This window comes from Odontomachus brunneus, unplaced genomic scaffold (assembly GCF_010583005.1).
Source record: "Odontomachus brunneus isolate Ranch 3 - 2012 unplaced genomic scaffold, Obru_v1 Obru_scaffold_004, whole genome shotgun sequence".
NCBI classification, from domain to species: Eukaryota; Metazoa; Arthropoda; class Insecta; order Hymenoptera; family Formicidae; genus Odontomachus; species Odontomachus brunneus.
In genome coordinates, this window is record NW_022639454.1 from 1,386,057 (window position 1) to 1,402,007 (window position 15,951).

Below are 15,951 nucleotides of genomic sequence, written 5' to 3' on the forward strand. Positions count from 1 at the left end.
TATAAGTGACGAGGCAAATTTGTCACTGAGAGAGAAATGTTTGTATTATTTGTAACTGTAATCATACAGAAAAATTATTATAAATTATGATCAAAATAATCATCTCATAGTCAATTGTAATATAATTGTTAATGATACTATATGCATGCGTGATATTATATGCATGCTACTATTTTCGTGTTGGAATATAAACTAAAAATATAGTTGGAGTCCAATTGGGATCAACTGGACTTAAATCATATTTTTTTATTGTTTCAACACGAAGATAGTAGTATTAGAAAACGTATAAGAATATTATCACTAAAAGTATAGTGTAATTAACTAAAAAATTGTTGTCTTAATAATTTATAATAATTATTATTCTATATGAGATCATAGTTACAAATATCAAGCGTATTTCTCTCAATGTTTAAACGTCCGTTTCAAAATTGAATTACATGTCTCACTTGACTTCTCATTCAGATATGCGATAATATCGTCTTAGATGTTAGATAATTTTTAATAAGTACATCATATTTGATTAAATCAAAACTGTCAACTATTTTTGATATATTTACAAAACAAACTAAATGTATCGAAATGTACTCACTCATTTTGGTATCCTTTGGTCGATACTCTTCTCGAGTCCTGGAGAACATCCTGCGAGAATAAAAGAAAAGTTATACAAGGCAATAAAAGACAGACGATGCAAGGTAAAAGTATTAATTTCCGAACATGTATCTAATCGTGGACATTTTTATCGTTTTGATTTTTAAATGCGAATATTTAAACTTAGAATGTATGCATACATATTTTACGTTGAAACTTTAAATATTCGTATTTAAAGATAAAAAATAAAAAGTCCAGGATTACATGTTCAAGATCCAGACACATATCCGACAATTTGTACTTTTACTTTATGTAAGACATTTCATACGAGACTTGATTCTCATACTGAGAGAAATTCTGATCGGTTGATCTAACTAAAATTACAATTATTTTTAACCCCAATCATATTTTTTGTAGTAACATGCATATATATGAGCATTATTATTACCAATAATATAGTAAAATTTAATATATATATATATATATATATATATATATAAAATTTATATATATATATTTATAAATTTATATATATAATTATATATTATTATATATATATAATATATATAATTTATATATATTTATCTATATGATTACGCGCGAATGTCAAACATTTTTTCTCAGTTTGCAGAAGCTATTAGCATTTGAAAGAACCGAACGCCCGCTGTTTAGATACACAAATATGCAAAATAACGAGATTCCGCTAATTTTTTAACTATCTTACTAAATCTGGGTTTCATTAAAAATATTCTTCTCTGAAGATTAAGCAATAACGAAAATGCGTATCCATGATGACGTTTTCGCCATATTTAGCAAATGCTCGACGAATAAAATGTACATATCACGAGGATGACTTGGCGTATATCTCGAACCGGCTCGTTCGGTGATTTTCGAGGTTCTTGATATCTTTTTTGATATCCTCCATCGTCAAGTAGCGATATCCGTGGCGTATCGCGATCAGTATCGTGAGTGAAGCCGCGTTCTCTCGTCGCGCGTGGACTACGTCGTTGCGTTATACCGTGGCTCATTAATCATCGGTTTCGATTTTGCTATCAGATATGGAACGCTGTATACCTCATAAATAAGTGCAAGTTGTAGTGGCGATAATTCGCGGCGATGATTCACGATCATAGACGATATGCGATCGGTTTACGCGATTCTCACACCAGGAGGATAACAAGAAGGAAGATCGCGTGCGTTTTTTCCGCGGAAATGTTACACGTGTTTGGCCTACGCGATATGTATCGTTGACTCTTACGGCGAACTTGTTGAACCTCAATTCGTAGGACGTGGAATTTCCAGCTGCGATGATTGGTAGAGATCGCCCGCGTTTTATCGATCGCAAGTACACGCTTACTTACGCGTATTTTCGTGTATTGTAATATTCCGCTAAGACCACAGCTGTCGCGCGCTAATTATAGTGGTTATAGATGTCAGTTTAACGGTTTCGTCCGACTTTTTCCGATACAAGTGGATCGACATGATCGTTTCTAATATTGACACGTCCATCGGGACGTGTACTCTTTAGTCGCAAAACGATTTGCACACTTTGTCGAATGAGGTCGCGACGCTTTTGTTGCCACAACCACTTTGCATTCAGTATATAGTCGTGTTATTATACTTTATTAAATGCTAGCTTAAACCATTTGGCATTGCCTCTTTTGTATCTATAACATCGAAACTTAAATTATCACAAAGTGTCAAGGGGATGTAATCAGCGGGAAGGCATAAAGTACCTAAGTTTCGTGTAGTCGATACTTATCGCAGGGTTTCAGAGAGTAAGTATGCAAAATTTGATTTAAATCGATCAAAGGATTTAGAAGTCAGTAGGAAACATGCACAGACAAACATTTGACTATGTATATAAATTATCTCGAAGTAAAATAAAAAAATTGTTAAAAAGAAATTATTTTAGAATAATTTTTAAAAATTAAAAATTGTTTTTGGAGAAGTTTTTAAAAACTACTTCAAAGTAAAATAAAAAGTTAATTTAAAAGATAATTAATAAAGAGATCCTTTATATTTAACATGCAAAGGATAAAATACTTTAAAATAAAACAGAGTAAATGACACAGGTTTATAAGGTTTTTATCACAAAAGAAGTAAGAGGTTTACCCGAAGGAATTCGGTGCGCTGAATTCCAATCTGGCCTCAGAATGGCGCCATCAAGTAAGGATTTTGAGATATTCTAACCTAGAAGTACAAAAATGGCTGTTTTAGGGCATTATTGAAGTTTCCTTCTGGTTGCATAGAATTTTACCGACAAAAACTAAACAAAATATTGTAAACTACGAGTCTTGCCCTTCAATTTCCATTTTGGAACGTCCAAATAGGATTTTTTTTCACCGAGATACAGCAGATTTTACTGCATACAGAAAATCAAAGCGATGAAGTTGGTCCATTTGAAATACCTTAATCCTTTTGGTTTTGAGCAATTCTGGAAAAAAGAGTTTGTAGTTCAAAAGGTCCCGAGGGTCGCTGTTCACGAATCTGGACTCAGATTTACAAAATTCTTTTGGATTCTTCGGATTTGGAAATTTCATATTGGATCCGTTATCTTCAATTTTGGAAATCTGAGTCCAGATTCGTGAGCAGCGACCCTCGGGACCCTTTGAACTACAAACTCTTTTTTCCAGAATTGCTCAAAACCAAAAGGGTTAAGGTATTTCAAATGAACCGACTTCATCGCTTTATTTGATTTTCTGTATGCAGTAAAAATTTAAATCTGCTATATCTCGGTGAAAAAAAATCCTTTTTGGACGTTCCAAAATGAAAATTGAAGGGCAAGACTCGTACTTTACGGTACTTTATTTAGTTTTTGTCGGTAAATTTCTATGCAACCAGGAGGAAACTTCAATAATGCTCTAAAACAGCCATTTTTGCACTTTTAGGTTAGAATATCTCAAAACCCTGACGTGATGGAACCATTCTGAGGCCAGATTTGGATTCAGTGCACCAAATTCCTTCGGAAATCAATATAAAGTTTTATGTGATATTAAATACCCTTTAATTTGTTGACCTGTGTAATAAAATAACATAATTATCTCCTACTTTAAGATAAAATAATTATCCTTTCTAAATTTATTATCACACCCCGCGCTGTCACTTCGATTTCTGTCACAGTCGATTATTACGCACGTACACCTGCGGCGGCACTTCTCTTAATTATGACAACTTGAAGCGTTGCAACTTTATTCGATAAAACAAAAAAATGTGCAAATAATTCTGCAATCAAGCATATAGCGGCGAATTGGTATTTTCGCGTTGAGCGAAATAAAATTGAAATGAATTCCGCGTCGGAAGGAGGAGAGAATCTATTGGCGAGTGAGGCGCGAGGTAACATATTAATATAGATAATATCTCATTCACGATGTGTATATGTGTGTATGTTTCGATGTCATTCACTCACTGATAGCGTTTCCAGCCGCGATTAGCGAGCGACGTTTACAACAGGAGCGCGTTCGATTAAGAGACCTGCGTTAAGAGGTGTTACTTAAGAAGTTCAACAGAAATTGTTGATTTTTCGGAAATCCACTCGTGACGATTGCTCGCGCGTGCGAAGAGACTCGGTAGTGCGGAATCTTGACGCGAAAATTACCGGCCGAGATCTGCGTAATTCGCTCGGCTCATTCGCCTTCTTTGCATGCAGTTAAGCTGTAACGCGACGATTATGGGAAAATTCACGTGCAACGCGCAAACGCCGTGCAAACGCACAAATTGCATAATGCGCGGATACGACCATTTAATCCGTCCTTCAAAGCAGAATGCTACGCCCACAAAAATAATGAGATGCGTTAATGTGCACGTGTAACATTTGTGCGCGTGGCGGAGGTTTCCCTGAACGGTAGATGCTCCCCACCATGGCGTTAATTAATCAAACGGAAGTTCACAGAAGTATCTGATATTAACATACGCGCGTTGTGCACGGCGAGTCGGTGCGCGCCTTGGAGAATTTCCAACTATACTCGAATCAACACTCAGCGCGAGACATCGATAACGTGTCGCTTTTTATCACCTGTGGGCTTTTCTCACCGCGAAATTACCCGTGTAGTCGAGCCTGTTTTTATTTATCTCGCTCGTACACACAGAAAAATATTATTCTGCCGCTAAGAAAGCGAATGCTCACTTTGCTCTCCTTCTTTGAAGTAATGGTTATCTTCAACGACCAATGTTTTCTTGATAATGGTCTTCAAAAGTACTTGTCAGAAATTTGAGAAAAGCTCATTATTATGTGCTTGAAAGAAGAATTTATTTGTAAGAATATTATGAAACTATATACGGAGAGAGTATTATAGTTTCTTTTCAAATAAATGCTTTTCAATTTTATTAGGTTTGTAATAATCCAGGAATAGTAAGTCTCACATAAGGTACGTCAGTAAGGTATACCTTGCTAAGGTATATAGTAAATTTCGCTAGAAATATAGCAAATTTGTTAATAGAACCTTTCTTAAAATATAAGTAGCACACGTGAGACGAAATAACAATCAGTTACGACAGAATCCTAACTTTTATTATGAAATTCTCTCCGCGTTGCTTCGACTTTATATAGTAAGCAAACCGAATTTTTGCTTCAATTTAATATTCTTTGTTGAGAAATGCCAAACTTATTATTAAGATTCAAAATGCATTTCTCTCTCTTGAATAAATTTAATATATAATTATGATGAATTTGTGACGCGAAATTGCGAATATATAAACTGCAAAAATACTCGAAACAAACGACAGTGATTTGAATGCAGTGCGCAATTTTTTGTGCGTATATACGATGTTTATATTCTGTACGTGGAGAGAACATAAATCATTTCGTCTTCCTTCCTTCTTCTCTCCGAGCGAATATTTCCCCGCAGAGAACCACGCGAACTCTCGAAGCGAGGCACCTTCGCAAAACAATCGACATTAATTTCACACGGTTTAGTTCACAACGTACTAGGTGGTACGATAGGAAGCACAGGATTGTCGCTCACATAACAGATTTGCGCGGATTAATGACTATCGAACAAGACGTTAAGCTCGCACGATAAACCGCGATATAGTCGGCGCGTCCGAGTCGCCGGTGACTTCACGTGCGACGGATTAAAACGTGCGCGTTATACGGGCCAATGAGCGGCGGTGATAAATCATTCAAACCGGATTATAAACATTGCGCGTAGCCTTTCATTCGCGCGGCTGTCTCGTGTACACGTTTAACGTTAGCACATCTGTTGCATCGTGCCCCGCGGCTGATTATTAATGGATTACCGCTTAGGCTGAGTCGGGCAAATTGCGCAAGCGATAATTCGCGAGGCGAAATTGCGCCGCGAGCATCACTCAGGTGAGTAGTCGCGGCCGCGTCTCTCTGTCTCGCCGAACGTTTCATCGGGTTTCCTCCTGTCAAACCTGTTTATTTACATACCTTAAAAAGGCCAGAGTACTCCGTGCACAGGAAAAATATTGTGGTAAAAATTAAAATTAGTAAAAGTTAAGTAGTTAGGGTTGGGTAGTAACTAGTTAAAAGGTTAAAAGTTAAGTTAAAAAGTTAAATAGCTTTAACTTAACTTAGTTACATTTTTACACTTTCAACTTTTAATTTAACTTAATTACATTTTATCGGTAACTATTAACTTTTAATTCAATTATTTTGAAGTTAACCACAAAGGTGTCGCGAGACGTCGAAAGGCTGTTCAGTGCAGGAGGGCTCATTTTCGACAATCTTCGAGGAAAAATATCCGATAAAAATTTCGAAAAAACTTTATTACTTAAATTTAATAAGTATCTGTAAATAAAACATGTTTCCAAATGAAAGGTGTATATTTGTTATTTGTAAAACTGAGACCCTGAAGTTTCATGAAATGAAACAAATTTAACTTTTAACTTTTTAATTACTTTTTCTTATTAACTTAACTTTTAATTCAACTAATTTCATTATGAGTTAACTTTATCTTAACTTAAAGTTAAATCTTAATTAAAGTTATTTTAATTTAAGTTAAATTTTCAAAGCCATTAACTTTAACTTAGTTAAAAAAAAGATTAACTTATCCAACCCTGAGTAATTATAATTAGTTATTAAAATTAGTTATTAAAATTGATAAAAGTTAGTAGTACAAGTTAAAATTATATTTCTACTTTTACAGTGTTCCTCATAAATCTGGCCTGTACCGAAATGACTGTAGGTACAAGTTATAAAAAAATTTGATGCGGTTGTTTGCGTAATGGTAGGGGAATTTTGTATTTGGTTTGGTGAGTTCCACTTGCTCGCAACGAGTGCATCATGGATCGTCAGATATCTTTATACGGTAACTTCGATCATAATTCTGTATAGTTCAGGACTACAAAAATATTGTTACAATTTTTTCTACAGTATTTTCTCCGTCTATCTTTCGCATCATTTAGAGATATGATATAATTTCGAACACGTGATATGCAACGGTAATTTTTGTTCCAAACGATAACCCGGTCTTACGCGTTTACATTGCGCATTCGATCGTGACAATAAATCGCCTCGAAATCTCGGCGATAAGCAGACAGGATGGCGATACGATCGCGCCGTCGAACGATTCGTGTTATTAAGCGGAAATTCGCACTTTTGCTCGTAAAAGCAGATGGCAATCTACTACGGCGCTCCGAATTCGCGGCGAAGGATCGCGAAGTCGCGGATCACTATTAACGATTAACTTTAATCAAACACGATTGTTTTCGGAGGCGAGCCCTATCTCTACGTCTCGGTGTAAACGAAATATTTACTCAAGATATATCTCCTTTTATTGACGTAGCGTATCGATAATTATCGATCCCATACTTACTAGATAAGAGTATTACGTTACGTTTACTAACTCACAATTTCACGAAAACAGTCGGCTAAATTAAAGAGAAAAAATCTATATAGGACGACGACGTAGATTTCCAATCTCCAGACACTGATATTAGCAGCCAAACAACACACTAATGGAATATTACAGATTTAAAAAAAATTCCGTGTGATAAATACATGCCTGCTTTCGTTAATTGCTGCAGATTATACAGAGAATATATTTCCTTCGGGTGAATTCTCTTGTGAGGAGAATCTTTGAATAAAAATTATTATGTAATTTTTTTGTTAGAGAGAAATAGTTTGACATTCTGCAATAATTCTTTCACATTTCATAGATGCTACTTGTGTTTAGGAACTGAAATATGATTATTAAAAAAATCTGCTGTCTTTCTAGCGAAATTTACATTACAATTACAATGAGAGAAAAAAATATCTTTAAGAAATAAGAGATATTTATTCGATGGATATTAATAACATAGTTATTTATAGTAATATAAAATGTTCTTCAAATAAAAAAATATGCATTTTCTTAAGACTTTAGCTTCTAAAAGAACGATTGCTTATTTTATTAAAATTTTGAATTTAAATAAAAGAATTCATATCTCAGAAAATATGTTATTAGTATGTAAATTAATTATAAATATGTTATTAGTATCTAATAAATAAATATTTTTTATTTTAGTCAGCAAGATAGACTTTGACAATCTATTTCTAAGCGCTACTAAAAATACAATAATATTCTATATATAGAAATATAGAAACAATATTTTATATAGAAATATAGAATACAGCGAAATTTTGAAGAGAATTTATTATTAGAAAAAGAAACTACGATATCCTTCCCATAAGCAATGGCGTATATATAACTTAGGAAAAAAAGAAAACGATATTCAAATTTAATCTAAAATACATTCACCGTCTTTTATGACGTTTCGCCAATTATGTGTGGAATGACGAGTGACATTACAAAATTATCGACTAAATACACGCGTCCATGAAATTGCGATCGGATTTTATCGGAGCGCTAAAGACCGGTGAGTGAACAGATCGCTCTGTTGAGCCCGATTGAAATGATGCGGACGTCATGTAACAAGCTCATTGTTAATTAATAACGCCCGCAATTGGAAGCGATCGCGAGATGTATGGCGCGAATTCCGATGTGAGAGATTGCAGGTGTCGCGACAACGTGAAGTGCATTCAAAAGCGCAAATTACTTTTTATCGAATTTATTCGCATCGCACCTTTTTAATCTACTCGCGATTCTGCGATCGCGTAACCTCCTCCTCGAACGATGACCAAGGGACAGGTGAAATAATCTATATGTTTTCGTCAAGTGATCCTCATTATCGCACAGAGAGCTGCCGATGATAGCGCGGTACATATTATCTAACAAGGTATCTCAGTATCGTAACGCACTTGACGGCCACTCGAGGACGGGAAAACGAAAAAGTAACGTCTTAAGTGCTCCCAATCTCTAACATCCGTTTCTTCGCGACCGGCGAAATTCACGGTCCGCATTTATCAGATGCTTGGCACAATCTCGAATTATCGTGAGGGTACAAAGGTCCCCGCCGTGCGGCCGTTTTCATACTTTCTCACATGGTAATCGGTTATCACGGAAGTACAGACGTGGAGCGCGTCGCGCCTCATTGCGTCTTACTTTCGCCTTTATCCCGAAATAATTGTCGAAGTCCGCGAATGTGTGAACATTGGTGACTACACACGATCGCGATTGCACTTCATTGCTGAGACTCATTATGAAAATCGACCATCATTATGAAAGTCGTTGGACCTTGGGAAAATTATCTGGATATCGTCACGCGCTGGCGGAAGACGCGGACTGATCGCGGCCGAGCGGAAGGTCTCGAGGAATTAGAAATTCAGAACACGCGCAATGCATACGTATTTTCTGCGAATACGCGTATCTCTGGAAAAACAATAGCGGAACAGACGGAAATGGACGGATGAGCGGACGGACGCGGTCGCGACATCGATTGCGCAATCGTGCCGGCTGCAAATGTCAAATCGCTCGTAAAGAGATGGAAAAGGAAAAAAGCAGATAATGAAAGATACCAGAGAATCTCCCCGACAGGAGGTTTTACAATGAACTTTGACCGACAATCACGTCTCCTTTCCTTTCTTTTTCTCTGCCGCGAAGTCGCTCTGCCATTCTTAACGTGGCGAGTCGCAATCGTGCGTCACTTGCAAATATCGAATTACGTAAATAATAGAAAGAGGAAAGTAATGGAAGAAAAAACGAAACATATCAGAGAATTTCCTCGAGGGAATTTCGCAATGGACTTTGACCACATCTCTCTCTCTCTCTCTCTCTTCTTCTCTTTCCCTTTCTCACGAAGTCTCTTTTCTATTCTTAACGTGGCGAATCGTTCTTGACATTATGCCGCGACGAGAGTGCTTTTCCTCGAGCGTAATGAGCCGCGCGCGCCGTGCAAGTGCAACTCGCGCCGCTAGAAAGTAGAGGAGGCGAAGGCGCATTATGCAAACGCACCTCCGCCACCGTCGACACCGTGTTACCGTGCACACGATCGATCTTGAATTTCTACGATGCGTAAATAATCGCGTGATTACCGGCCTCTGGTCGATTACGCGAGACCAGTCGTACATTGATTGAGTCGCGCGTACATTCCGATCGCGATAAAACCGGTAAGGCCGGACGAGATTTCGCGCCGACGGAATCGCCAACGGCGATTAAAACGCACCAAAAGGAACGAGCGTCGTTCCCTCCCCGCGGCGGTCTTTCTCTCGCTCGGCGTTGCATGTCCAGGACTCGCATATTTTTCGAGGATTTTCGAGGGACGCGCTCGAGATGCGGGAGACTCGTATGTGCGCGCGTTGTTGTTTGCGGCGAGCAGGGTTGGGCAAATACGTATTTAAAAGTATTTGAAATACAGTATTTAAACTTAAATTACGCCTCTTACCGCCGATTTATATTAAGTAATTAATTACAAAGTTAAAGATACTTAATCATTTGCTATTTAAATATGTATCTAAATAAGATACATATTTAAACATATATCTTAGATACTTCCAAATACGTATTTGCCCAACCCTGGTGACGAGTCGCGTATCCACCTTATCTTTTGATGTGATTGTAACAGGAATTATTGAGCGAAATTCTTATCAGCTGGGAGCAATTTCCACAACTGCCGTGGCACGGTGATACTGGTCGCGATCCAAACTGAGTAATCATCGAGGTGAGGTAATGCTATTGCCGCCGGGGGTGGGAGGTTTATTTGATCGATTCCACCGGTGTATTGTTAATCGGCAATGTAAACCGCATCGATTGAAACACATAGCGATGTTTGACACGGGGAAGGGACAAGCTAATGACTCCAAGGAAAGAGAAGCTGATGACGAGGAGTGTGATGACGCAAAAGGAAGGGAAATTAACCTTTAAGGGTTAAGGGGTATAATTTATACGATGGGTTTATGGAGAGAAGGGGGGAGGCAGCCGTCTCACTTTCAACCGGAGGTATACAATCGAAAAGATAAACGAAGAAGTATCGTGACATGTGATATTCACCAAAGATACGTCGGATGCAGAGGCTGCTTCCTTCTTAGAAGAACCTCGATAAAAATCGTAACGCAATGTGCCGATCGCGTCATTAATACGCAACGTGTTGTAACGTCACACTTTGTCGTAAAACCGGCGTGTGCTCGCCTCATTTTCATCCTTTGGTTCCTGTCAGGTGTGACAGTCATTTGTTCGACATAAAAGCAATACGTAAGGTAAAAGTACCAATGTGCGAACACGTACTTAATCCTAGACGTTCTTATTACTTTGGTCTTTAAATATGAGTATTTAAACTTTTAACATAAAAAATATATATTCTACACTGAAAATTTAAATATTTTTATTTGAAGACCAAATCCATAAGAATGTGCAAGATTAGGCGTGTGTCAGAGAATTAATGACTGTGTGAGGGAGATGAAATCTGAGAAATAAAAAGTATTTTTCCGGTGAATTTAAGAATTAAAAGATCAACATAATAAGTAATGAAAGAAATAAAATATCTAAGAAATAAAAAATATATCTATTCAGGTACTAATAACACATACTTATTTATACCAACACATTAAATATTATTCAGTACTACGTACATTTTCGTAAAACCTGAGCTTTTCACAAGAGCAATTGTTTATTCCATCTAAACAGTAAAATTTAGATTTGAGTAAATGTATATGTTATTTATGTAAATATATATGTTATAGTACACACCAAATGAATATTACTTCTTTTTCAGATATTTTTTCTCTTAATGCAATCTTTTACCTTAAATTTGTCACTTTAGCGCATTTGTAGACACAAATTCATCATTTCACGATTTATCGCTCCTCATTGATTAAGAGACATTAACTCTCACCAGATGACTTACATAATCCATAGGTCTGCTTAGCAAATACGCTCTTTGCACACTCTAAATTTCTTGGAGTGAGACTTCATTCCAGAATAGTGAAAATTACGTTAGTCGAAGTTAGAGCGAGAACTTCACTCCAAACGAGTGAAAACACACTCCAATCAAGCGAAAAAATTGTTCGCTTGGAATGTTCTCACTCGTTTGGAATGAATTTTCACTCGTTTGGAGTGAAATTCTCGCTCTAACTTCGACTGGCGCAATTTTTACTACCTTGGAGTAAAGTCCCACTCCAAGAAATTTAGAGTGTATCTCTTACGTTTAATCTATTAATCTAAGCGACCAATATCATGATTATTATTCTGGATCTATATTGCAAGAGAAAACACCTGCAGAAAACGCCTCGACAATTTGGAACACACTTGGAACGATCGCGCTTGCCTAAAGGACAGGTATTGTACCTGGTCGCCTTCGACGACGGCGGCGGCGGCGACGACGAGGAGGAGAAAAAGCGAGAGTGCAAAAAAGACGGGCCACGCGCCAGGAAAAAGTCGCGGGAGAAGGACATTTCGCAAAAGCGAACGCTAGACACCGGCTATAATCCCCGACCAGTTCGGGCGGTTCGTTCATTGCTGTTTCCTCATTGTGCAACAGTCTCGATCGCCAATTATTGTCGGCAGTACGAATAAAAAAGGATTCAGCAAGGAGAGAAGAAAAAAAGGCGAAACGCACATTGTCGACAATGTACGACGAGGACGGCGGCGAGGACTGTTCTGAGGGCAAACGATCGTCCTTCGACTTGCGGGAGCAGTTTCGGTTTCGCGCAAACTTTCCGCTCTTATGACCGGCTCTTATAATCGGAGCGTCGCGCAACCGGCCGTCGAAAATATCGGCTGCGCGCAATAGTCACTCCCGGCTTATTATTATCTCGCTCTGTAATCGACTGGTCGCTATAAGCGAAAAGAAAAAAAGGACAGTAGTGACAGCTCGTTCTGCGGACGAGCGAATTTCGCGGCGGCTATATTTCATCACGCGGCCGTGTCGCGTAAATTATCGTCTGTTGTCGTTGTGCCGAAGTGCAATTTCGTGCCGTTTCCGCGCACGTTATTTACGATAGCCGCGGGTTTCGGCGTTTCCGAGATATCTCAGGTGTTTGAATATCAAATTCTCTTGTTATTCCCGGGCTGTTCCCTCGCGCGAGTCTGTCAAAAATTCCGCGCCGCGATGCACTTTCGGGGCAAGCGAAATATCTCGAAATATCTTCCGTTGCACACGTTATCTTACATGTATTATGCGCGCGCTTGTAGATAAAGTTAAACACCGGCCGGAAAGCTTTGAAAAAATGTATCATTGTAGATATCGCTACTACAAATAAGAGGCAGAAATGCTATTCTTTCCACAAAAATAAGTAACGAAATGCATAAGTCACATTTATTCGTACTTTATATTTAGCCGACAATAATTACACGCGAGTAAAACGTCTTACGTAAGTCTGCTTTTTTCTTTGTGTACATATCCTCGTCACAGGTGTGCATCATCATTAACGTATTGTGATACCGCCATTTCCGATCGCCAATCCGAGGTTCCGCGAAGATAAGCCGGTCAAGATCGATCCTGTCGCATCATTCTCGAGGTATTTTTTGCCAAGCGCGGGATTTTCCCTCGCAGGAGAATTCGCATAGCTGCGGGATCAATCCCGGGAGACTGAATATAAACGCCCCACCTAACGCACTTTTCGGTATCAAATGTGTGTTGTGATAAGATATTTCTTCTTAAATATCCCATCGAGATAAATAAAAACTCATTTGTATAGGAATTTTCTGAAATTGCTATTTCAGTGTTAACATTCGCTTCGTTCCTCGTTCTATCACTTTAATCGATTAAGGAAGACACGTGCTTCTTTATGTCAGAGAAATGCGTCGAAATTACACGATATCTTTTCCCTAAACTGCATACTTCAGTATCACTATGCTTTCACGTGGTGAGGCGAGTACGTCACGAATCACTGAGGTGGCAAAAGAGAAAGAGAAGGAGAGAGAGAGACAGGCAGATAGATAGATAAATAGATAGACAGGGATTGTCGAATACTCTTTGAACGAATTGGCAGGAACTGTCTGCTGCGCTCAATTAGTCACGTCAATCAACGATACGAGCAATTTTTCCACTCAGCCGTCTCCCTTCTCTCTCTCTCTCTGTTGTTTACCAAAACTCCCAAGTTCCTCGTGCGTCTAAAACGCGTGCGTCGCGGATCCTTAATGAAAAGCGACGCGTCGACGATGCACACGTGTCGTTCACTCACCGTGCTCGATGTAAATCCTAGATTGTCGTGCGACATCCTGGAGGGATCACTGGGTACCACCATATTTCAGGCCGGCGATGAGTCCTCGCATGCGACAACGCGGTAGGAAGTGAAGGTACCGAGCAAAACGAGAGAAAAAGAGAGAGAGAGAGAGAGAGAGAGAGTGAGTGAGGTACACGTGAGAAGTGACAGGAAAGGGTTGAATGGATAAAGACAGGCAGAAAAGAGAAGAACGAAGAGGAAGAGTTGAGAGGAGGAATGGAGGAAGAGGAGAAGAAGAAGAAGAAGAAAGAGGAGAAAAAGAAGAAGAAGAAGAAGCAGAGCAACGTGCGAGACTCTTTAATCTTTGAAGGTGCGTTGCATTGTGTGCCGTGGCAGGTACGGCCGCCGCAAGTCGACTGGTCTCAGTCTTAGCGCGAAGTATTATTTATATAGCATCAACGGCATGCGACTCGCGGCTCTCGGTACCGTTTCGTACGCGTGTCGTTTCGGCCGAGCCGAGAACACACACCGGGGGGGAAGTCGACTCTCGGCCGGCTAATCGACGCAGATAGTACCCTTAACCATGTCTCGCACATGGCACCTGGACGCAGGTGATGGTGGACACAGCCATCCCGGGTGGGCCGACCAGCATTTTGGAATTTTTCTCCGCGAGGGCACGCGCGTCACGGAAAAAATTGAGCGAGCGGGAGCCCGAGTCGTGGGACAAGCTCTTCAAGCGATTGCCTCTTCACCTGCACGGATTCCTGTCGCACAGGACTCGAGGGTGAGTGAGGGTGCGCGTCCTTGTACGGGGACGAGAATGCAGGCGACGCGTTCGCGCGCGAGCGAAACGGAGGAGCGATTTTGCGGGGCGCTTCTGCGTTTGCACGGTAAATTTAGCCGTGTTCTTTTCTCCCTTCGTCCTCCTCGTCGCGCACGAACGGAGGAGAGCGGAGGGATCTATTAATAATGCGTGCGAAATTAATGAGAGATGCGACGCCGTTTCGCTCCCCGTGCTAATCGCTGGCTATCGTTGCGTCGCATCTATAATATCTGAAAAGCGTAACGTGTAGTGCCTTTTTCCGCTCGAATCGCGAAGATAGCGCATCGTAGATCGCGGCTGTTAAAGCTCCTGGTTCCTCATCGCGGATTCGGGTCAGATTTTATTGACTGATGACATGAGGAAACGAAGTCCAAAATTCCTGGAAGGTACACTGCGAAAAAAAGCAATTGGATCGATAAAATCGTCCGCCTTCAGAGAAATGTTATATCTATTGAACTAATTACGCGTCAGTGCAACAACAAATTACGTTGATATAGTTACTGACCAAACCATAATCATTGAATCGATCGATTCTTCACAGCAACTATATAATTAGGTCAATCGACTAAACACTTACCTGTGAACAAATTTTATTCGTTTAAGCAAAGTCTCATTAACTCAATCACTATTTTTCTCAGTGGATTTCGAAAGAGACACGTGACACTTGCTGTCGAACTGCAAGATAATCCGAATACTTTTCTCTTACTGTGAGTCCAGATTTACAATGTGCGATTCCTGTTTCTTTTTATTTTTTTCTGACTTGAACCTTTAACTAGAAAAAGATAGAGAACAAGAAATAGGAAGCAAAGAGCATATTGTAAATCAGGTTTAACAATCGATAAATTACCATGAAATTAACGTGACGCACAACCTACCTCATATTTTCTCATGATTTTATCACGTTAATTTTGCAATTACTTAACTTGATTACAAGCACAAAGGAAGAGTGTTCGGACTGTTTTGCACATCTGCTCGATTGATTAAATGTCATTTTATGAACGCATCTTTTCATTTCTACGTATTTTGCAAGAATTTTTAGCGTGTATTTACTTGTTTTTAACGTCATAAATCAAGATGGCCGCGGCAAAGAGCCAGG

General features: G+C 39.1%; 1 protein-coding gene across 1 annotated transcript in view; it reads right to left on the reverse strand.

Moving 5' to 3' along the window:
* Window positions 1-14,449, reverse strand: part of LOC116844929 (proton-coupled amino acid transporter-like protein CG1139) — a 31,681-nt gene extending 17,232 nt beyond the window's left edge. The window contains exons 1-2 of the mRNA XM_032817105.1: window positions 14,051-14,449; window positions 590-639 (exon numbers count right to left, since the gene is read on the reverse strand). Coding sequence (XP_032672996.1) covers window positions 590-639; window positions 14,051-14,113 — 113 coding nt within the window. The 5' untranslated portion in view covers window positions 14,114-14,449. The remainder of the gene's footprint in view (window positions 1-589; window positions 640-14,050) is intronic.
* Between the last annotated feature and the right edge of the window lie 1,502 nt (window positions 14,450-15,951).